At 41.2% G+C, this 23,371-nt stretch overlaps 1 protein-coding gene across 10 annotated transcripts in view; it reads left to right on the top strand.

The window, feature by feature from the left end:
* SIN3A (SIN3 transcription regulator family member A) overlaps window positions 1–23,371 on the top strand; it is a 290,548-nt gene that overhangs the window by 217,555 nt on the left and 49,622 nt on the right. For all 10 annotated transcript variants that reach the window (XM_033920021.1, XM_033920025.1, XM_033920024.1 and 7 more), the window contains 2 exons: window positions 1,147–1,239; window positions 11,297–11,391. In XM_033920021.1, the coding sequence (XP_033775912.1) occupies window positions 1,147–1,239; window positions 11,297–11,391 (188 nt within the window). The remainder of the gene's footprint in view (window positions 1–1,146; window positions 1,240–11,296; window positions 11,392–23,371) is intronic.

Genomic DNA, 23,371 nt, shown 5'->3' with positions numbered 1-23,371 from the left:
CATGGAGGATCCGGGTCACTTTGCAAGACAGGACTCCACCCTTGGGTCCTCGATCTTAAGAGTCGGCGTAGCAAGCCCGATTTAACTTTTTGGAGGACTGCTTTTGTATGTCCCTACTGTCTAGAATGTCTCACTTATTGCAGTGGAAAAAGAGATTATGTACTTAACCCAGGTAAGCTCTTTTCCAGTAGATAGGTGAGACATTCTAGACTCCCGCCCTGTCCTTCCTGTGCCTGCTTACAGTTTTCAGACTGTGCTTCTCCAAGCTGATTCTTGGTTGCCTGTCAGCCTTTGAGAGCTGGGAAGAATTTGTATATATATTTCAATTTATTGGGAAGTAGTTTCTAATCTCCTTTGAAGTCTGTTTTGGCAGTTAATGATACTGTTTCGGTACTTTTTAAGCAGAACAATTTGTTTACGCCTGTTGCTACAGGTACTTCTACTTCACATGTGTCGGGTAGCTCTATGTGCTTGGGTACTAACTGAAGGTGGAGCTAGAGATCCCAGTGAAGTATACCAGAGGCAGAATGAAAAATCCAGAGTGGATTCCTTCTACAGCAGCATGCAGCTAAAGAGAAATAACTCTACTGTAATGTCTCCCCTATCTACTGGAAAAGAGCTTACTAGAGTAAGTATAGAATCTCTTTATAGTAAATAAGCCTGTAAGCACTTTACAAGTTGTGTTAAAGGAAAGGTGTGTGGGTTTCAACACTGAGGGGATGGCTGTTATTGAAGACATTCAAAACATCAGGAGAGGTTAAAATCCCAACATGAAAAGTGCAACATTTCCTCAATCTAGAGAAAATGGATTACAGTAACAGCAGTTGAATAATATCCTGTTATTTAGGCTACAAGGCAATTATTACTGTTCATTTATATATCACATTTATTAATTATCAAATGTTCTGTGATGGTGTTAGAACTACAGTCTCAGCACCCTGAGGTTGTAGGTTCAAACCTTGTGCTGTTCTTTGTGACCCAATGTCCTCCGCTACCCCAGGTACATTAAATAGACTGTGAACCTGCTGGGACAGGTAGGGAAAATGCTTAAGTCTCTGATTTGTAACCCATTTTGAGCTCCTTTGGGAGGATGGGCTAACAAAACCAAATAAATATACCATAGCTAATCATGATTCTCATTTGCAGTTGATGTTCATCCAGAGCCGAGGTCCAGTACAGTTAACCATTGAGCTGTTGGACACAGAGGAAGAGAACTCCGATGACCCTGTAGAGGCGGAGGTAAGAGCAGCTCACTTGTGAATCTCTCGTGCAGTTCTAAAGGACAGTCTCGGACATTAGGCTCTCTTTCTGGGTGGAGCGGGTTTGAACTCTTGACTTTTTTGAAAAGGACAATTTCCAAATCACAACTACTAAGAATTGGGAAGGGAGGAACAATCAAAATGTCCATATAATTTGTCTCCAGGCAGTCTGGCCACAATTGTTTGTTGTGTTGGCCAAATTGTTGTGCATTTTTTATGTGTGTGGTTTGTTGCAAAAGAGAAAGCAATTTGTAATATAAAAATAAAAAATTTTAATAACCTACAATGACTTATTGATTTTTTCCTTTATTCTTTTTCTGTTAACCTTACCTCTAAGAACTTTTCCTTAACTCACCATTTTTGCTTGATGTTATTTCTTTGACTTATCTATTTCTACTTTACAGTCTTGTTTTTTCAGCTTTTTTTGTCTTTCAGTGGCATTCTTGCTGCTAAATTTCTGTATTTTCTCTTACCTCTTTTCCTTCGTTCTCTAGCTTGTTGTACCCCCCTCCCCTTGGAATGGCACTTATGAAATAAGTTTCAGGCAGCAGAAGCTAAGATAATTAGGTTTTCTTTTCTTTATAATATTATATAAAGGATCTCTTGCGACAGTTAAAAACTGCCATATGAAAAACAACAGACCTTTAAGCTATAGACTAGTTGCCTTTGCTCTCCCATGTATACTGTTTACTTGTAAACATTATTTTTTCACACAGTTCTGTCACACACAGGGCTTGTGACAATTACTTCCCAAGTTAAGAAAGCTAAAGTTGAACTTCACAGTCCATTCCTTTAGTAGTTTAAAATATTATAGAAATAATGTTTAGTTAGCAAACTGAATAGGTGGGACTTCTGAAGTAGCAAATCCCATTTTTAGTAATTTAATATATCCTAGAGGCACTTCAAAAAGCAGCACTCAAGATATGTTCAAAATATAGTAGCTTTCATTTTGCCTAGCTAAAAAGGTTTTAGTTAGTCTTTTTGTAATGGACCATTCCAGTAGCCAGGACACAGACTACAAGCTATTCGCTGTACGAGCAGAGGTGAAACACCAAGTTCACCTAACTAGGCTCTTGAGTAAAATTGAGAATAATTCAGTGGGAGGCTTCCCTGCTGCTGTTTTTATTTCTTTTGTCTTGGGATGCAAATATTTATAGAGGTTTTAAAAAGCAGCTATAAAGGGATTCTGTTTCTCCCTACTTCTGATCATGGGCAGAATTCAATAGTCAGCTTTTGGAGAGGCAGGCACTTGTGTTCATCTTCACTGAATGAGGGCAGAGCAGTCAAGGACTTCAGCTATTAACATCCTGTTCTTTTTTTATTGAGAAAAGTGGTATAATTATAGGAGACTTAACTTACCTGTATATTCATCTGCTGTATCACTCCCAGCTCACACTGGCTCCATGTACTGTAAGGTCAGGATGTATATTGCCATAAGACACTTAACCTGACAATGTTAATGCATCATCAATGCACATAGTCAGAGCTATTATCAGCTTCAGAAAAGTACACATATTAAAGCTTTGTACACCCATTGTAACTAAAAAAGAGGACTTAAAACTACAGTAAATGAAGCAGATGTAAGATGGAAGTCATAGCAGATGCACATAGTAAAATTTTCTTTTCACTTGACTGCATGAAAATCCACTTTTCCTAACAAGCTAACATGCACATTCATCAGTAGGTAATCAAAAAGATGATTTCTGCAAAACTGCTTTATAGTTCTGTTTTAGTCTATTTCCGAGTTCTAAACTGGATGATGATGGACAGTAGTCTTACATAGATGGGGTTTGAGAGATAACATTTTTCTTAGCCACGTATAAGCATGAGTTGAGGGTAAATCCATAAAGAGAAGTTGTTTAGATTAGGAGATGAATTGGAGGGTGGAGGAGCGAGAGCGAAGCTTGTGAACAGGGTGGCTGAGATGAGGAAACTGGGGGAGATGAGGGAAGGTGGACAATGAAGCTAAGAGCAGGGCTGGTGTAAGGCTATTAGGCACCCTGGGTAAACATTCAGCTTTGCTCGTCTTGTCTAATTTTCAGTCCATTAGTATCCACTGCCCTGATATTTTGATACTTAATTTCACCATCACCTTTTCCCAAAAGAGTCTATAAAAAAAGAATGATTGGAGAAAGGGAAATTTCAAGGGCCATTTATGGCCTGTTCAGGAAAATTGCCCAACCTCCTTGCAGGTAAGAGTACATGCTAATGGTTCTTTGAGTTTGTGTGGCATTCAGGACCTATGGTTTTGCTTTAACCATAGCTGTTTGCCACTGCACTAGGCATCTGCCTAGTCTGCCTAATGGTTAAGCTGGCCCTGAAGACTATAAGTAGAATGAGATAGTCTCAAGGGAATTTAAAACAAGTACGTCGGAGCTCATGCTTAATATGGGGGCAAATGATAAAAGGTATGAAAGGAGGCGTGATTATGGAAGAGCAAACAGAGAAGTAGGGACTCTTAAAGAGCTGTAGTGAGTGATAGGGAGAAAAGTAATTTATTACAGTGTGAATGAAGGTTGAAAGAGTCTGTCAGTAATAAAGGATGGCTGATGTTAAATGCCTTATGTGAGATTCATAGGTTGGTTGTTCCCAGAGCTACATATAGCAGTATGCTGAAGGCAGGAAGAGTTGAGTTCAAAATCAGATTCTCCAAAGAAAAGCAAGCCATATAATTCTTATGTGGTTAATGTCATCCACAGAGACTGGTGTGGAAATGTTGCTCAGTATACTATTTCTTTAAGAGTTTGAGGCAGTGCTCCCACTGCACGTGCTCGGATGCCTTCCTGCCTGACTCTTGAGCGCGGGACCAACCATTTATCTGCAGTGAAGAGAGGGTATGTTTCTCAGCAGTTCTCTTCTACACGTTTGTTGTTGCCTTTTTAGGTGCTTTCCCTCCCAAGGAGTTTTCCATATTATTTTTTTCTCTTTCTCCTAGTATGTTTTGCCTACTTTAAAGTTTCCTTTGTTTTTTCAGGCCTGATCATCGGCTAGGTACTATCTCTTTTGCAGGTGAGCTGTGCCCCTTTTTTTCCTCACCATTGAGAAATTTTAATTTTGCTTTGATAATATTCCCTTCCATGTCATTTAAAGTTCCCAGTGCAGTCAGACCATCTCTGTGGCTGACACTGATTCCTGGTGTTTGGGCCCAGACCATGCCCATCTAAACTCTGTTCTTTGTATATGCAAAAAAGAACCAAGAAGTCAAGAGAGACACTCAAAGTAGAAGATTTTGGAGCCAGTTCTGAATCATCGACATGGATATTGGTGTCTTAACCATCATTGGGAGCATCGGTTCCTGTGGCTAGTAGACTTATATTAGATACTGAGAGTGATCATTCATCAAGTGGGTCTCGGCGATGGATGTTAAGAGCCTCTGGGATTGGTCAGCTTTGGACCCAACACTGGGGAGACAAATTGGATGTTCTCCTCCTGGACACTGGAGCTAGATACTAGGCACTGGGCGAAAGCCAATAGGCACAGGCATCAGTCCTTTTTGATGTAAGTGCCGGGAGCTCTGGGGGCATTGAAGACATCCGTACCTAAAAAGCATCAGCACCCAAAAGACTGTTCCTCTAATAAAGAAGTGTCTCCAGGTAGTTGGAAGCCAATTTCTGACATGACACGAACAACTCTGCATGCTATCTCCAAACTGCCCCCTTCCCCCCCCCCCCAGATTTTACTGATGTTGGCTTTCGATGAACGGATCTGTTCATGCTCCAAAAGCATTTGAAGGGGCTCCTTCAGATGCAGCGTCCATTGATTCTGGGGCAATTGTGCCAGCCATAACTATGCCTGCCTGCCTCACAAGTCCCCCAGATTGTTGCATGGTCACAGACGCTGGTACCACCATGCTGGTGTTGATACCTGCCCATGTAGGTACCCCTCCATGTCTACGGAGGAAGCTTCACTAGTGTTATTGTATGTACTGCTGATTTTCTGTGTGTGTGTCTCATTATGAATGCTTTGCTTTCCTGTTAATTTTAATTGCTTTGTTTTAATTTATTCATCTTTGGTTTTAGTTTTTGTAAACCGCTTAGGTCCTTCAGTGCTATAGCAATAGTACAGGTTGTAAAGCAAGCCCAAAAATAATAGGGGGAGAACTGCATCTTGGCACCACTACAGGTTCCTCTGTTCTGAGGCAGGCACAGACTTGACCCTCCCATGCAGATTATTTTGCTAATTTCTATTTTGATTGTTCATGGAAATCTGATGATGATCCAAGGCACTTCTCAGAGGAGCTGGAGGAGTCCTATGAAATTCCATCAGACCCCTTTCCTCCTGAGAAGAGATGTAAAGCTCTACTTGTCTTCTTTCCTGCTTTTGTAAAGGAGATAGCTGCTGCTCTTCCTATTAAGTTAGAGATGTAGGACGAGCCCAGGGCAGAGATGTTTGAGGTTTTGTACAATGACACTCCTCCTAGAGAGGCTGTGACTGTCCTCCTTCACAGGGTCCTACAAGATGATCAGGTGAAGACTTGGGATTCCCCTTAGTCTGTCTAGATTTTTCTCAAGAAGATTTAACACTATGTACTGGATTCAGAGTGCACCTGATTTTAATAGGTCACAGTTCTCATTCTTTGGTGATTGAATCCATACTCAAATGAGCAAGAAGCTTCAGAGACTTTGCCTCAGCTCCTCCAGGCAGGGAAGCCTGGACAGTAGACTCATTTGGGCGTAAGATGTATTGGACCTCCTGTATATAATCATTCCATCTCTACGTGAGCTTTTACTTGTGGTTCTTGGTGCACAGAATGACTGACTTGACAAATACTCTCCCTCCAGAGTAGGCTGAGTGTTTCTGCCAGCTGGCCAAAAAGTAGAAGACCTGTCATAAATTTCTGGCCAAGGGCACCTTTTACACTTTTGGCATAGCATCCAAGATCTCTGCTCATAGGAGAACGATGTTCAGGCTTTCATTGCTGGATGTCTCGGACTTGAAAGCCCAGCAGAGATTGGCAGATGCCACTTGCATGAGGCTAACTAACCCTTTTGGGAAAAAGTCACAGACCTAATCAAAAAAAATATACTGATGCCAACAGTATTCTCTCCCAGTGGATACCACCTGCACCCTCCTCCAGGAGGTTTTCTGGCAAGTTGAAGCAAGGTCCCTGCCACTCTAAGGTGTAGATACACTTCTCCTTGCCCTGCTCAGCCTGTTCAGCCCCAGCATGCATTCTCATCAACAGCATGCGCAAAAGGCAGCAGTCAAAGCAAGGAAAGAGTTTGTGTGTGTGTGTATGTTTGTTTTTTGTCCAGCTCCAAAAAAGCAAAGATACAATAACGGTGACTGTCCTGGATGACATTTCTGTAGGGGGAGGATGATTGTTTTTCCAAGAAAGCCCCCTTGTAACATCGAAGTGGTGGGTTTTTCAAATATTCTGTCTGTTATGCTCTCCATTGGTGAAAAAGACCACTAAATTTCCCAACGAGAACCACTTACCTCAGCTCTCATAACAGGAAAGTACTTGTAGAAGAACTCTCCATCCTTCTCAGAACCCATGTGGTCAAGCTGTTCTAACAGGAGAAGGGAAGGGATTCTATTCCAGATACTACTTGTACCAAAAAAGATGAATGGGATGCAGAGTGGTGGTCAAGATTGCATCAAGGGCAGATACTTGAGCGAGTTGCTGTCCCTGATCATTAAACTCTTATATCACTGTTGCTCTCCCTAGCATTTGATATGGGGAAGAGAAAAGGGACCTCCCGCTCTAACCCTCAAGCGTCAGCAGTTTCCCAGCGATTGATTCAGATGACGATTGACAGAGTTCTTACCAGCTCGGTGGACTCATCTCAACCTGCTTTGAGAGAGAACCCAAGTTTTTCAGCAGACCTTAGAGCAGACTGGGTCTCATTGAGCCTGGAACAGAGGCTGGTTTCTCCTCAACCTGGAAGCACTTCAGTGGAAGAAGCAACTGGAGAACTGTTACCCGAGAGGGATTTACAGGACCCAGCTTAGGAGAGATGACTGCATTAGATTCGTATGAAGAAAACCCAACTGGAGATCAAAAATCTTTGCTCCACAGTGCACTGCAGGAGAGGTGAAGGAGCTCCGGGAGGGACTATCTTGATACTTGGGGAGCTTAGAAAACCAGTTATCATCGATACAGAAGCAGTGAGGCAGGTTATTTCAATTTTGGATTCCAACCTTAAATTGAGTTCTTCAGTGCTTAAAACTATCTCTTCTAAGGTTGAGGAACAAAATTGTTATTATCTAATCTTGGAAACAAACTGAAGAAGCAGGTGGATAAGATCAAGGAGATTAGTAGTTTGGAATTGGAACTTGTTAAAGAGTGATCTTTTGATCATGGAAGTTGGAGAACATGGAGAATCAACTTAGGAAGAGTAATCTGAAACTTTTGAATTTTCCAAAGTGCCCTATTATATCATCTGTTGAAATGGGATGGAAATACTTCCATGAAATCCTGGCTATCCCTATGTATAATCTCCCTCCAATTGTTTGAATATCAAAAGGGATCCAGGGATCAACTCCAAATGAGACTGCAAGAGATAACCTAGCGGACATGAATTTGTCAACTTTTTTGGAGTTTTCCTTTGCCTTGAAAATGATAGAGATGCTATTCTTCATCTTTATTTTTGACATATTAATGAGCAGTTTCTTGGCTCTACTATTTGTAGTTTTTCTGATATTTCGCAAATGTCAAAAAGGCGAAGAAAATAATTCAAGAGTCCTAGCCTTGGGTGGTACTTTTACTTTGAAGTTTCCAGCAAAGTGTTATCACTTATCAAAATAAGAATTTTATTTTTTGAGCCTAAGCAATTGCTTGAATTTATTGGAGCAAAAGAAGAGTCTGTTATAACTAATAATGAATAGCTTGCTACAACTTTGCAATTACAGGCTGTAGGTAGAGGATGAGTTTGCTGCCACTATAATTTAGTATTGTTTTTCCTTGTTTTTCTTCTTTTTGACTCTTGTTTTATTATTGTGGGCTAAATATTTAAGGTTTTGTTTAACTTCAAGGAGTTTGTTTCTTTATTTGTAAAATCTGCATTAATAAAAGAAATTAAAAAAAAAAAAAAAAGATGAAAGGGATGTATCCCATCCTAGACCTAAGGACCCTGAACAAATATCTGTTCAAAGGAAGTATCTCAGATTTCATGTGGGGATATATCACTGAGTACTGCATTCTGGTTTTTGACATCACATCAATTCCCTGGGTGTTTACCAAATGTCTAGCAGTAGTCGCAGTATCATTTCACAGACTTCGGAGTCCATGTGTTTCCCTGCCTAGTGATTGGTTGGTGAAGAGCACATCCAAAAGAGGGGAGTCTTTGTGGAGAGCTATTCAAATGTTGGAACTATTAGGGTTTGCTATCAACTACCTCAAGTTCCATTTGCCCCAGTTCTTTAACAAATTCATTGGAGCTCCGCTAGACATGGTGCAGTTGCATGCCTACCTTCTCAGGGCAGGCGGGCATCCTTGTTTCTCTTACCATTCAAATTTACAGCATCCAGCAGGAAACAACTCTGCAGATGTTAAGGTTGCTGGGCCATTTAGCCTCCACTGTGCATGTCACTCTGACATGCCTTCATATAAGGACTACCCATTGGACCCTAGCTTTACAATGGTCTCCAGCCTCTGGAAACCTGACAGATGTTATCCAAGTAACCTGGAGCTGGCTCAATCCCTTCTCTGGTAGTTTGGCCCAATTTGACCTTGGAACTAGCATTCCAAATTCCTCAGTCCCAGAATGAATGCATCCAACTGAGAGTGGGCAGCTCATTTGTATGGACTTCAAACTCAAGGTCAATGGCTGGTTCAGGATTTGCAGATCAAGCTCCTGGAGTTCTGGGCAGCCTGGAATATTCTAAAGGCTTTCAGAAATTGATTGCTGAACCAAATTGTACTCATTCAGACAGTCAAGTTGCAATGTATTACATCAACAAATGTGGGGTATGTGATTCTAACATCTGTGTCAGGAGGCCATTGGGATGTGGAGCTCAGCTGACCAACTTTGTAAGGGTTCACCTCAGTGAAGGTAACACCATCTCCGGACAGCTTTTAGTTCTATTCATGAGAGGTGTGCGTTTAACAAAATCCCTTGTCAGACTTCTGCCTGTGTCATGAGACCTTCAAACTTTCGAAAACTACAAGAACGAGAGGCAATTCGGAAAAATTAAGAGGGGACAGATTCAGAACCAATGCTAGGAAGTTCTTCTTCTCCCAACGGGTGGTGGACACCTGGAATGCGCTTCCAGAGGGTGTAATAGGACAAGGTACAGTATTGGAGTTCAAGAAGGGTTTGGATAATTTTCTGAAGGAAAAGGGGATAGAAGGGTATAGATAGAAACATAGAAAATGATGGCAGAAAAGGGTCACGGCCCATCTAGTCTGCCCACTAATGACACACTCCCTAACTACCTCCAAGATAGAGGGTTATTATACAGATCCTGGACCTGGTGGGCCCCCGCGTGAGTGGACTGCTCAGCATGATGAACCTCTGGTCTGACCCAGCAGAGGCACTTCTTATGTTCTTAACATCTTCCTTACCTGGCTGACAAAGGACCCTTTTGAGCCATTAAGTTCCTGTTTTCTGAAGGTCTTGTTTTTGGTGGCAGTTATGTCAGCTCCTAGGGTCAGTGAGCTTCAAACTAAATCAATCTATTATCTTGCTAACATTCTTTCCCAGGCCTCATGCCCATCCTAGTGAAAGTGCACTGCACATCTTGGACTATAAGCAAACATCATCCTTTTACCTGGAGCAGACTAGGTCCATGGGCAGTCCACTCTACTTTTTTGTTTCTCTTGATCCTAACAAAAAAGGTGCTACCATTTGGTAAACACATTTTCCAATTGTCTATCAGACTGACTCTCTCGCTTATGCCCAGGCTGAATTGACTCTGGAGGGTCATGTCAGGGCCCTCAGTGTCAGAGCTAAGGCTGCATCAGTAGCCCATTAGATCAGCCTCCATTGAAGAGGTTTGCAAAGCTGCAATGTAATCTTCAGAAAACACATTCACAACCCACTACTTTGAGCAGAAAACCTAATGTGACATCCGGTTTGGTCAGGCAGTCTTGCAGAATTTGTTTGGACCTAGAATCCAACTCCACCCTCCAAGGCCCATTTTTTTTTCTGTTTCAGACTGCACCTCCACACCAGTGTACTGTATACAGTGTTCCCTCGGTCATTCGCGGTCGGCGGTTCACGATCCCAGTCATTCGCGGTATTTTCCGACCACGACCGCCGACCAGAAGAGGACAGCTGGAGAAGCAGGAGAGAGCAGCCGGAGCACTGGCGAGTGAAGGAAATCACTCACTGTATGCTCCGACCACCTCTTCCTGAACTAAAGACGGGCCTTACCAATTGGGAGCTGCGTGTCAAAAAAGCTCCTGATTGGTAAGGCCCGACTTTAGTGCAGGGAAGAGGCACTCAGAGCATACAGCGAGTGATTTCCTTCACTCGCCGGTGCTCCGGCTGCTCTCTCCTGCCTCTCCCGCTGCCCTCTCTAGTCTCTCCCAAGAAAAACCGTATTCGAGGTTCTTCAAGATTCGCGGGAGTTCCTGGAACGGAACCCCGTGAATTTCAGGGGAGTGCTGTATATGTTTTGAGATTAATTAATGCTCTTAGACTAGCCATTGTAAATCCCTGTTGTCCTTATGTTTTTAATGAGCCCAGTAGTTAGGAATTCCCACATGTGAGAATTATATGGCCTGCTTGTCCTTGGAGAAAGCTAAGTTATTTACCTGTAGTAGGACAGGACCAAGGACAGCAGGCCAATTATTCTCACATACCCTCCTAACGTCCCTAGGAGTTTGAGTTAGTTAGCTATGTTACTTTACTGTTGGTCCTGTGCTCGTGAGTCAGCTGGAAAAGCACCCATGCATTCATGGTGGGAGCACTGTCTCAAGTTCTTAAATAAATTCTATGCTGGACAGTGTTTCTGCACTGGGTTCCATGGATGATATCACCCATATGTGAGAATAATTGGTCTGCTGTCCTTGGAGAATACCTGTTATAGGTAAGTAACTTAGCTTTTTGGCATGCCTAGTAATTCCTTTGCTCTATGCGTAATTGCAGCGTTGGTCTGACTATGTGGAACGGTACGTGAATTCTGACTCAACCTCCCCAGAGCTGCGGGAACACCTGGCCCAGAAGCCTGTGTTTTTACCAAGGTGAGTGAACATGCCATATTGGTTGCAAGTAGGCATTACAGTTCTGGAGACCACACCTTCAAAATGATATAAACAAGATGGAGTCGGTCTAATAGGTGGCCACCAAAATGGTCAGTGATTTTCATCATAAAGCAAATTGGGACAAATTTAAGAATCTCACTTTGGGGGAAAAAAAAGGCAGGAGAGGGCAGATTTGGTAGACATTTTTAATATTTTCATGACATAAATTCACAGGAGTCGAGTCTCTTTCAATTGAAAGCAAGCTCTGGAATGAAAGAGCATAGGATTAAGGTGAAAGACCAGGAGTAATCTAAAACATCTTTTTTTGGAAAGGGTGATCGATGTATGGAATGGCCTCCTGGTGGAGGTGGTGGAGATGAAGACTATATGAATTTAAGAAAGTGTGAGAAAGGCACATAAGATATCTGAGAAGGAAGGGATAGTAAGATGGGCATACTTGATAGGCTATTTGATCTTTATGCTATCATTTTCTCTGTTTCATATGTTTCTATGAGGGAAGGGAGGAGTGTCCAGGCTCTGTTAATTGTAGCTTTTGTTTACTTTCTGAATGTAGGGTGTGTTAGTTTTAGACTGATAAACAGGAATTGCATGGATACCAGGGATGTACACAGGCAAACAGTTTGGTCTTTTTAAATTCTTTCCAACCAAACAAAAGTTGGAAAGAATTCTACAAAGGGGTTGAATTCTGTCTGGGATAGAGGCCTGACCAGTTTGTTCTTATGGTGCCCAAACTGGCCCAAAATCCATTTTTCTGTCCCATTTCAGTTTCAGCCCAAAGGCTATAGCCATGTTTTCAATTTTGGCTGAAACTGACCTGTTTTTGTTGGAAGCTGAAAATTTGTGCTTTGTCCTCTTTCTCCCTTCCACCCCCTCCCCTCTAAACAGGAGTTGCCTCTTTCTACCCACCTTTAGAAGCCCCACTTGGGCCTATCTTTCAATTCCTGGCATTCTAGGGATGTGGTAGGGAAGGAGTGAGACTGGAAATCACTCTTGCCTCACCAGGGTTTGTAAAGTAGTCTAGGGGGAAGGAGGGGCTACTCTTTGCATTTTTTGTGTGTAATGTGATTGCAAGTAATGTAGTTATGATCTTACATAGCAATTTATGTGGTAAATAAAGTACTCTAAAAGAAAAGCTTTTTATACAAAAATTTAGCAGGAATTTAAGTCTGTAATTTTGGGAATTAGCCTTTCTGTGGAAATATAACATCAACTGTCATTCCAAACTAGCTATTGTAAAAGTAATGTGGCTTTAATTTGTTTTCATTAGCTGAGGACCATGTATGTGGAGGTTATTTTGCTTGGAGGTAAAATAATGATCTTTATATATTCTGGCTTGGATACTAGTTGGGTAATTCCAAAGAATCTCCAGGCTCTAAGTATGATGAAGATTCATAGTTTTAATCAAACTTATGGCATATAGAAGCTAGATTCTATGAGACAAACCTGCAGTGATTGTTTTCAAGCACAAGTACTTGTCAGCTTGTAGTGTTAGCAGGGAAATATTACAATGAAATGAAGTTAATATATTAGAAAATAATTTGAGAGATGTATTGCTCTTGATTGTAAATTTTCAGAGCATATTGTTCTCACATCTGTTAATATCAATGAGTGTTTTTATTCTGAATTGTGCATCAGCCTGGTATATTATCTGCAGTATAGACCAGTGCCTCAATTCCTTTATTTTATTAAGAATCTATATCATGCTTGTCCTTAATCAGTTTTATAACTAAATACAAAGCAGAAAACATCAGTGCTTCTTTCCCTTGTTACTTGTGCAGTCTGGGTAAGCATAAAAGGCTGGTAACCAATACTTTTTTTTTAATGTTCTCACAAAAGTCCTGTCTTAGATGATATTTAACTACATCTGCATTGACTTGGAAATCTAAATGTGCCAGACCTGTTGAAGTTCTTGTTTAAATGGCTCTCCCAGTTGTCAGACTGTACTTGCAAACTCTGACCATCCTCACTAGGCTTCATTGGTTCACATTTACACAACCAAACTTTAGTTTCAGCTTAGGCTGAAACCAGGTGATATGTTTTGGCTGAAAGTGTTCACAGTTAGCAGTTTTAGAATGTGTCTAGTCTGTGGTCAAAATAACTCTTCTAAAAATTAAAAAAAAATCCAAGAAACTTCTTCACTAGATTCAGTTGCAAGAAATACCATCACCAAATTAAATATCTGTTCATGTTAACATGGGTAAAAGGACCTCAGTAATCATAAACCTACATAGAAACAAAGTAAATGATAGCAGATAAAGACCTGAATGGTCCATCCAGTCTGCCCTATAATCACATGCATTACAATTTCATGATTAAATTAAAATGTCTGGTTTGTTATTTCTGGGCGATAGATTTTAGAAGTCTACCTGGTACTGTCCTTAGGTTCCAACTGCTGGATTGTTCTTTTATTTATAAAAAAAAACTCACAACAACCTATCCAAACTATCTCCTTTGTGGGATTCAGACTGTGAAAGTTTGCCCATTCTTAGATTAATCTGCTTATGAAAAGTTCTTTTCTCTTGCATTGGTCCTTAAAAATACCCACAAATCATTTTTAAATTTTATGTAAATATTACTTTTGTGCCACATGAAAAACTATATAAATGTCTCTGAATAAATCCACTTATCTTCTAGACTGAAAATCCCAATGGGCCTGTTTCACTTCCTTATCACAACAAAGAAACATGGGGAGACCCAACTATCCACAGTGAAAACAATCCACCAATGAAAACAAAAACTGTGGATTCAGATGTTCTGGAGATAATTTATTAAACATTGACATATAAAACCATGAAAATTAAATTTAAAAAGTACAATGATAAAAAATACAGTGATAAAAACCCAACCGGACCCTACACGCCTTCCTCAGGGGTCCAATGGTTTGCAAACTCACATATAAAGAATTGGACTGAAAACAGTCTATTGTCTTTAAACCTGTAAGCAAAGAACACCGCAGACAAGCTGAAATAGCTATGGAGAGGAGCGGTTTCTCAAAAGCATGATAATTCAAATCGGGAGCCTCAACCCTAACAAAAGTATTTGAAACATGGACATGGTGGTGGAGGCGCTCCCTTAAAAATATTCAAGCTAAGTACTTTATTATTAAAAAGAAGTATTAAAAAGAAATGTTAAAAAAGAAATGTTAAAAAATTACAAATGAATTAAAATAATGCACAATTGATCCTATGAAGATCGGGTTCAGTGATTTGTTTCATGTGAACCACTGGGGTAGTTTAACCCTCTGAGGATCTTTACCATCCTTGATTGTTGTAAGGTTGGGTAAAATAAATTTTGATATAAAGAACACTGGAAGTTTTAGACAGTTGAAGTTGTCTACTTTAAATTTTTAAGCATTCACATGATTCACATTCAATTTTAAAATTACAGCTCTTGTCTGCAATACAAAATAGACTAGTGATCTAATCCACACACTTAAAACCAAGTTGTTTATGCAAAAGAAAAAGTGAACTTTTACTCTAGAACCATGTTTCTCTGCATGTTATGGGAAATTTAGAAAAAAATGGTGTGTGTCTCAAGCAAAACACCATTGCATGTGCTTTGAAAAATATGACATAATTGCAAGTTTTGATGACATTGAAAATTTACCAGTGGGGAACTGCATATGCAAGCATTCTAACCAATCAAATTGTTCAGGCCAAACTAGATCTGATTTATTTTAGTATTTATATACCAACCATAGCCTAAGTGTTTTATATTCAGGTGCTCAATATTTCTCCCTATTTGTCCTGGTGGGCTCATAATATCAGTTTATCAGGTACTTTAGCTAGATTGTGAGCCTTCGGGACAAATAGGGTAGTTTTTCTAAAAGTACCTAATTTCATTTTAGTTTGATAGTTTGTAAACTGCTTAGGTCAGTAAAATGCAGGAGCGGTATATCAAATCTTAAATAAACATAAACATAATATGACTATTGTACCTGGGGCAATGGAGTGTTAAGTGGCTTGCCCTGGGTCACAAGGGAACAGCACCAAATTTGAACCTGCAACCTCAGGGTGCTGAAGCTGCTGCCATTACCACTAGGCCAGTCTAATGAATTCAAATAAAAAAATCCACCTTACCTCTCATTGATGTAAATAGATCAATCTGTCACAACCATGGTCATTAACTGGGTCAACATTTATTTATTTTATTTTTATTTATTCAATTTTCTATACCGTTCTCCCAGGGGAACTCAGAACGGTTCACATGAGTTTATTCAGGTACTCAAGCATTTTTCCCTGTCTGTCCTGGTGGGCTTACAATCTGTCTAATGTACCTGGGGCAATGGGGGGATTAAGTGACTTGCCCAGGGTCACAAGAAGCAGCGGTGGTTTGAACCCACAACCTCGGGGTGATAAAGCTGTAGCTTTTTAACCACTGCACTACACTCTCCCCTCGTCCAACATCCAGTGGGATAGATTGAATGTTTACCTTGAATATCAATGTCATATCCATAGTTGGCATAGATATATCAATGATATATTTATGTTATGAATTTTGTTTTTCCTGCACAATTTCCCTTTGAAAGAATTAATTTTTTGGATAAGAACATAAGAATAGCCTTATTGGGTTAGGCCAATGGTCCATCTAACCCAGTATCCCATCTTCACAGAGGCATACTACAGAAAGATTACATATTTTATACAGAAGCTTTTTTAAATCTACAGATAGAAACACCTTTATATAGTGCAACAAGTGTGTCATTCTGAACAAGCAGGTGCTCGCAAGCCTTGCAAAAGGAATCCATTCTGGTTTTTGAATCCCTCCTGCTTCACTAAGGAGTGTTTCTGATCTGCTCTACTTATTTTTTTATTTTTGGTCATATTTTTTTTCTTATTTTCTTCAGATTTTGGTGCTAGGAGCTTCCCTAGTCAAGGGTCCAGCTCTGCCTGCCTGGAGGAGAAGTAGACTGAGGTCTGCAGCTGACAGGCCAATCGCTTGCAGTACCTGTAAGCCAACCTGCAGAAGTCTTTTTTGGAGCTCTGGGCCATCCCCTGGTAGCATTGCTTAGCTACTGCTTGCAGGGGTTTGGGCACAGGCTGTTAGGCAACTGTAGGGGCTTAATAGGGTTTCGCAGAATGCCAGCTGCATTTCGCCTTCCTCAATTTGCATGTCTGTGGGAGTTGGAGGCACAGACAGCTGTCAGAATGGCAGCCCAAAGATTCAGCGCTGGAAGGGCATTCCATTTTGAGATGGTGATTTCTTCTCCCAGATTCAGCTACCTTTGGAGCTGAGGCAGGCTGCAGCACATTGCCAGCATAGGTCACAGTGAATAAGGCTGTTACAGGGGGGGGGCGTAAATCTTGTTTTTAAAGGTTTCTGCCTATTCCCTCAAGTTTACCCACCTCCAAAATTGCTAGCTTCTTCCCCCCCCCCCCCTCCCCTATTTTATTTTAGAGTCTTGGAGCCATTTTTGGCGACAAAATGCTGCTGTGGCAGCCATCATGGATTTCCCTTCTTTTTTTTTTTTTTTCCAAGTTCGCCAGAAGATCCAAATCACCTCATTTTGCCTCAAAACTGGCAAGAATGGATCATCAGGCTCCTTTACCCCTACTTCATGCCAGGTTTGCACTGGATAAGTGCCTGAAAAGCATCCTTGCACCATGTGCTGCAGAGTCAAGGGCGGGAGCGGTCAGCTTAGCCTCCTCTTTGCTCTGTGAGACCAAGAAACAAGCAGACAAGCTAGTTGGTTGGGGCCAATTTCATTTAAGATTGATTAGAATGCTTTCTATTGACATCTTTCCTGATTGCATATGCAGTTCCCCACTGGAAAATTTTCAATATCATAATTTGCAATAAAATCATGTTTTTCAAAGTGCAAGCGCTGGCATTCTCTTTAAAAGAGATGCCATTCTTTTCCCTAATTTTTATTTTCTTTACATAAACAACTTGGTTTTTAAGTGTGTGAATTAGATCACTAGTTTATTTTTTATTGCAGATTACACCTATAGTTTTAAAATTGGATGTGAATTATGCAAATGTTTAAAACTGGCCCTATTGGGATTTTCAGTCTATAAGATAAGTGGATTTGTTCAGATATATTTATCTAGTTTTTCACGTGGCACAAGCAATATTTTCATATAATTAAAGTGATTTGGGGTTTATTTTTAAGAATCAATGAAAGAGAAAATAAAACATTCACAAGCAGATTAATCTGTGAAAGTCTGCAAAGGATTACTGAGGTCCTATTTTCCCATGTTAACATAATTTGGCAATGGTATTTTGATAACATAATATCTTGCAATTGAATCTAGTGAAGGTTTCTTGGATTTTTAAAGAATTCTTTGCTTATTTGGTCCAAGTGGATCTCTGCCTTCTGATTGTATCATTCATAGTTTTTTGAAAGGGCACAGTAACTTCCCAAAAAATTCATGAAATTGAGTGTAACTATGCATGAGCAATCTGAAAAAACTGATAAAAAGGCACAAAAAGTTTGAAAGGGAGAGAGAATGGGACTGGACATTGAGGTTACAAGTGGTCTACGTATTATCCCAAGACAAGCAGGCAGTATATTCTCACGAATGGGTGATGTCACCGATGGAGCCCCGGTACGGACCACTTCAAAAGTGCTTAGAAAGTTTGCGATAACTTGAACCGCGCATGCGTAAGTGCCTTGCCGCCTGACATAGGGTGCGTGGTCTCTCAGTGTCTTAATTTCTGTGGAGCTAAGAAGTCACATTTCAACGGCTGTTGAAAGTTTTCTAATCGCTGCCTTCCCGCTCTTGCGGTTTTCTGACTTTCTTGTCAGGTTTTTTATTTGTTTATTTTCTTTTTAGTTTACTCGGGAGCATAGTCAATATTCCTATTTTACACCCATTGGCCCATCGGAGGTGATCTTCAACTCTTCATCAGTCATTGGGAACTTATAGCATCAGACCTCTGGGTCCTCAGCATCATTCGTCAGGGTTACTCCCTCAATTTTTAGACTCTGCCACCAGACAATCCTCCAAGAGAGTCTGCTTTGGACCCTGCACAGTCCTCCCTTCTTCTACAGGAGGTTCAATCCCTTCTTCTGAATGCCATCGAGGAAATTCCCCTCAATCAGCAGAGGCAGGGATTCTACTCCCGTTACTTCTTAGTTCCTAAGAAGACCAGAGGACTGAGACCCATCTTGGATCTCAGAGCTCTCAACAAATTTCTAGTCGAGAAATTCAGGATGCTATCTCACCCTGCTTTATCCTCTCCTCAATCAGAACGACTGGCTATGCTCCCTAGATCTCAAGGAAGCCTACACCCATATTCCAATTCATCCGGCTTCCAGGAAATACCTTCGCTTCCAAATCAATCACTGTCATTACCAGTACAAGGTCCTTCTCTTCGGCCTGGCGTCTTCACCCAGAGTCTTTATGACATGCCTGATTGTGGTGGCCACATTTCCCTGAGCACACATCCTCCATTTCTTTTCTATAGGTTCTAGGATTCGAAATCAACTTCCCCAAATCACATCTCATTTCGATTCAACGTCTGCAGTTCATTGGGGGAAATCCTAGACACCACTCTCATGAGAGCGTTCCTTCCTTCAGATCGCTTTCAGGCTCTCATCCTGCTGTCTGTGTCGGCAACTGCTTCCTCTTCAAATCGTGTCTGCCAGACACATGATGGTTCTTCTAGGCTTCCACTGTCCATGTAACACCACTGGCAAGACTGCATCTTCGCACCCCTCAGTGGACCCTTGCTTCCCAGTGGTCTCAAGCGACGGATCGTCTCTCACAACATATATCTGTGACATCATCTATTCTGCAGTCGCTTCAGTGGTGGATGACATCATCCAATCTATCCAGAGGTCTCCTTTTTCACTTACCCCCTCATCACGAGGTCATCACGACAGATGCATCCGCTTATGCTTGGGGGACTCATATGAACGACCTCCAGATTCAGGGTCTTTGGTCTGCCATGGAGCGCAAATTTCACATAAATTTCCTGGAACTTCCTGGATTTCGAGGAATATGACTCAGACTTGTCTAACCATTCTTCCTCTGGATTCCAAGAGCTCTCAGCTGAGGAATCATATGAGATCTCTTCAGATCCATTTCTTCCACCAACCTAGATGAAGACCACGACCAGAGAGTCTCTCATTTACCAAGTTTATATGACAGATGGGTTAAGCTCTGCCAATCAAATATGAGTCAGAATCTGAACCCAGAGCTGAACTGCACCCATGTCACAACTTAATGAAAGATACCATGTTGCGAAACTGGATTCTCTCTACGGGGTAAAACTAAGAGCAGACCAAACTAGTATATGGAGCAAAAAGAAATTTAATATCACAGGGTTCAGTCATGCCCAGGTTTTGACAAGCCTCAGCTCTAGCACCATACTCTCCTCATGGAGTCTGCATTAAAGAAAACCAGTAGTTCAAGAACCTATGCCAGCATCTCTCCAAGAAGGGAGAGGTGGATATTAGACAACTTTGGTCCCAGGCTCTTTCAGAATTCCATGCTCTCCAGTAGAATCTTGAGCTATAATTTCTATGAGGGTAAATCAAAAAGTAAAGGCAAAATACATTTAACAGCTTTAATAGAAGTAACTGTGACCAATTGAACATATCACTTTTCCACATAGTCCCCATGCAAGACAATGCATTTGTTGTATTGTTCAACTAGGTGTCAGGTCAAAAGCGCGCCGGGACAAAGGTGCGAGCAGACAACTGAGCGCAGCGCGGAGGCGCGTGCCGAAGAAAAAGACTGTTTTTAGGGGCTACGACGGAGGGTGTGGGGGGGAACCCACTCCACCCCACCCCACTTTACTTAATACAGATCGCACCGCGTTGTGGGGGCTTTGGGGGGTTGTAACCCCCCACATTTTACTGAAAACTTAACTTTTTCCCTGTTTTTAGGGAAAAAGTTACGTTTTCACTAAAATGTGGGTGGTTACAACCCCCCACAACGCCGCCGCGATATGTATTAAGTAAAGTGGGGGGGGGCTCCCCAACAAAACCCCCCGTCGCAGTCCCTAAAAACAGTCTTTTTCTTTGGCGCGCGCCTCCGTCTTGCGCTCAGTTGTCGGCGCGCGCCTTTGTCTTCCGCGTTACTGTCTATGAACCATTCAACTAGCTTCTGCTTTCCTGCAGAGAATAAGTTTTTCGGCTGCTCCCAATGCCAGGTGAGCACCACTTACTTCATCATGCTTTGTCTTTTGCTCTCTGGGTTGCAGTGAAGCACCCATGTCTCATCACCAGTGACAATTCTCTCCAGAGTACTTAAATATTCTTCATTCCGTCTCAGGAACTGGGTGGCAACCTCCACACACTTGTTGCTTGTGCAGATCAATAAACTGTTTTGGAACCCATTGTGTGCAGACTTTACTGTATCCCAAGTCTTCATGCTTTATGGCAAATGCAGATTCATAGCTGCTATCCAAATTTGTGCCAATTAGTCTGCTCTAATCAAGGCATCCACCCTGTCAATATGCTCTTGTGCATGCACAATGTTGATGAGCGACCAGAACGACCTTTGTCAATTATACCTGTTCTTTCTGCTTTAAACCTTTTTACCCACTCATAAACCTTTTGTTATTTGTGGTGCTATATCCATACTGAGTTAATATCCGACAGTGAATTTCCACAGGTTTCAATCCCTCTGCCAGGAAGTTACATCAGAAGGAAGGACTCTGGCAAGAGGAAAGCCCAAGGGCAGGCTGTGCAGATCAGTGGCCAGTGCTGAGAAGTTCTTTGAGAAGTAAACTTGAAGGTATGGGTAGTGGGGTGGGGTCTGCTCTGCTCTGCTGCTTCCACCATCAGACACATGGGGGGTGACACTGCCACTGCCGCAGATGTTGAACCCATGGGGTAACTGGGAGGAAGGATGCTGGGCACATCACTAATAATATATCATAAATATAAATAGTATTTAATTTCAAAATTGCTGACTCCAGTGTGTTGAAAGCAACTGCTCTGCATTAGAGAAATCTTCAAGGTCCAAAATCTACTGCAGTTCTTCACTTTGTATAATAAATTTATTCCACTTTGCTATTTATAAAGAAAGAGAACATAGTAACTGCTTATACAGAGAAAATATTTCAATCAAAAATTGTTCCTTCAGAAGTAGCCCCAACCGATCAGGATCCTTTTCTCTGAATTATACAATACGATATCTAATCAAAGCACTGATAACCAGGTGGATGCAGAGATTGCAGTATGTTGCCATTTTTGAGTAATTAAGTAGAGTATGGTGTGTTTTTTTCTGATGCAGTGAAGCACTGCAGCAGATTTTGGATAATGAAGATTTGTTTTCCAATATGATTTAAGTTTTATAGTGACATTTTCCTGATGCAGAGCAGTTGCTTAAAACATGATTATTGTGGCATTTTTGAAGTATTATTTATATTTTTGTTATAATACATTTGCTATTTCATAGTGGTTTCTATACATATCATTTTTTTATGTATGGACTAATGATTATAGTGTTGTAGTGCTGGATAACTGAATACTTGCTTCAAGAACAGTGGTCCATAAATCCAAGAAATTTACTTCCCTTTTACAAAGCTGCAGTAGCAGCTGCCACATGGTAAACACTCAGATGCCTATTAAATCTCTATGGGAATCTGAGCAATTACTACAGCAACAGCTGCTACCACAGTTTTGTAGAAGTAGCCCTTAGTGATAATAAGTATGGGAAATATGTTAATGGATGTGAGCTGTATATTAATAATATTTTTTAAAGGCATTATATAGGTGCTTGCGCTCCAGTACTGCACATATTCACTGCTGACCACAAAAGGGGGGGTGCTGGAGGTAAGATAGAGAGGGATTCTGGCCACATGGGGTAGAGGGGGGCTGGAGGGAAGGAAGAGAGACATGGGGCTAGAGCTGGAGGGAAAGATAGAGAGGGTGCTGGATCTGCAGGGATGAGGAGAGAGAAGGGAAGATACAGAAATGGAAGACGAATGGTGAGTACAGAGAAAGAAGAAAATGTCAATTGGGTAGGAGACTCTGGCGAGTGAGTTAACAGAAACTAGAGCCTGGGACCAACATGATTTGAGTAATAAAATGGCAAACAATAAAAGATAGAAAACACATAATTTTCTATTTTATGATTATGTGTATCCTGCCCTAGCTGGTATTAGCGAGCACAAGCTAGGACCTAACAGTGTTTTATTTATACTTCACTGGCATGTGGTTGGAGAGGGCAAAAGAGAGGGTGTGAAGAAGCTGCAAAATAAACCCACTTGCTAATTTTATAGGTATGCCATAGAAAGTGAATCGTATTGAATCAAAAAAATATTTTTTGAATCAGACAGCTCTACTATGAAAACGCATCTTTATGTTGAGTGGTATCCCTTCGGTTCTTTATTTTTCCATGAAGCCAAGTGGGCATCTTGTGCATGCTCTCCTCAGAAACTGCCACAATTTTTTCCATATCTTGCTTTTAATCCTGTAAAGCTTATCACTGTCATCTAGTGTTTCACAGTAGATTTCCTCAGTGAGTTTTTTGCCAGTTAAGTTTTCTTTCTTTGTGGTAATCAGCTCAGTATAGTCTGGTTTTAGATATTCCAACTCGGTACGTTTTTCATCAAGTTTGGTTTCACTGCGACTGTTTTTCAGATGACATGTCTAAGACAACCCCCAATAATTTTAAGAGGTGCTTCCAGTGCAGTGGGTCCATATCTTGTAAACTATTAGACTCAGCCTAAACCCACCTCCCCACTTCCCGGCCTATACTCTGTCTCTGTGGACAACACTCTTATCTGCTCACAATCTTGGGGTCATATTTGACTCCTCTCTCTCCTTCTCCACCAAGATACAACATATTGCTAAAATGTTCTGCTTCTTCCTCTCTAATATTACCAAAATCTGACCCTTCCTCTCCAAGCACACTATAAAACCTCTTATCCATACTAGAGAGTTGCTCGGGGGCAGAAATCCTGCCTGTCCCCCACCAGAATCTCCTCCATCCCCGTGAGGAATCTCCTCTGTCCCTGTCTGACCCTGTGAGGAATCCCCTCCATCTCCACCCGTCAC

The sequence above is a fragment of the Geotrypetes seraphini genome, chromosome 14 (genome assembly GCF_902459505.1).
Source record: "Geotrypetes seraphini chromosome 14, aGeoSer1.1, whole genome shotgun sequence".
NCBI lineage: Eukaryota > Metazoa > Chordata > Amphibia > Gymnophiona > Dermophiidae > Geotrypetes > Geotrypetes seraphini.
This window is presented reverse-complemented; position numbering and strand designations above follow the sequence as displayed.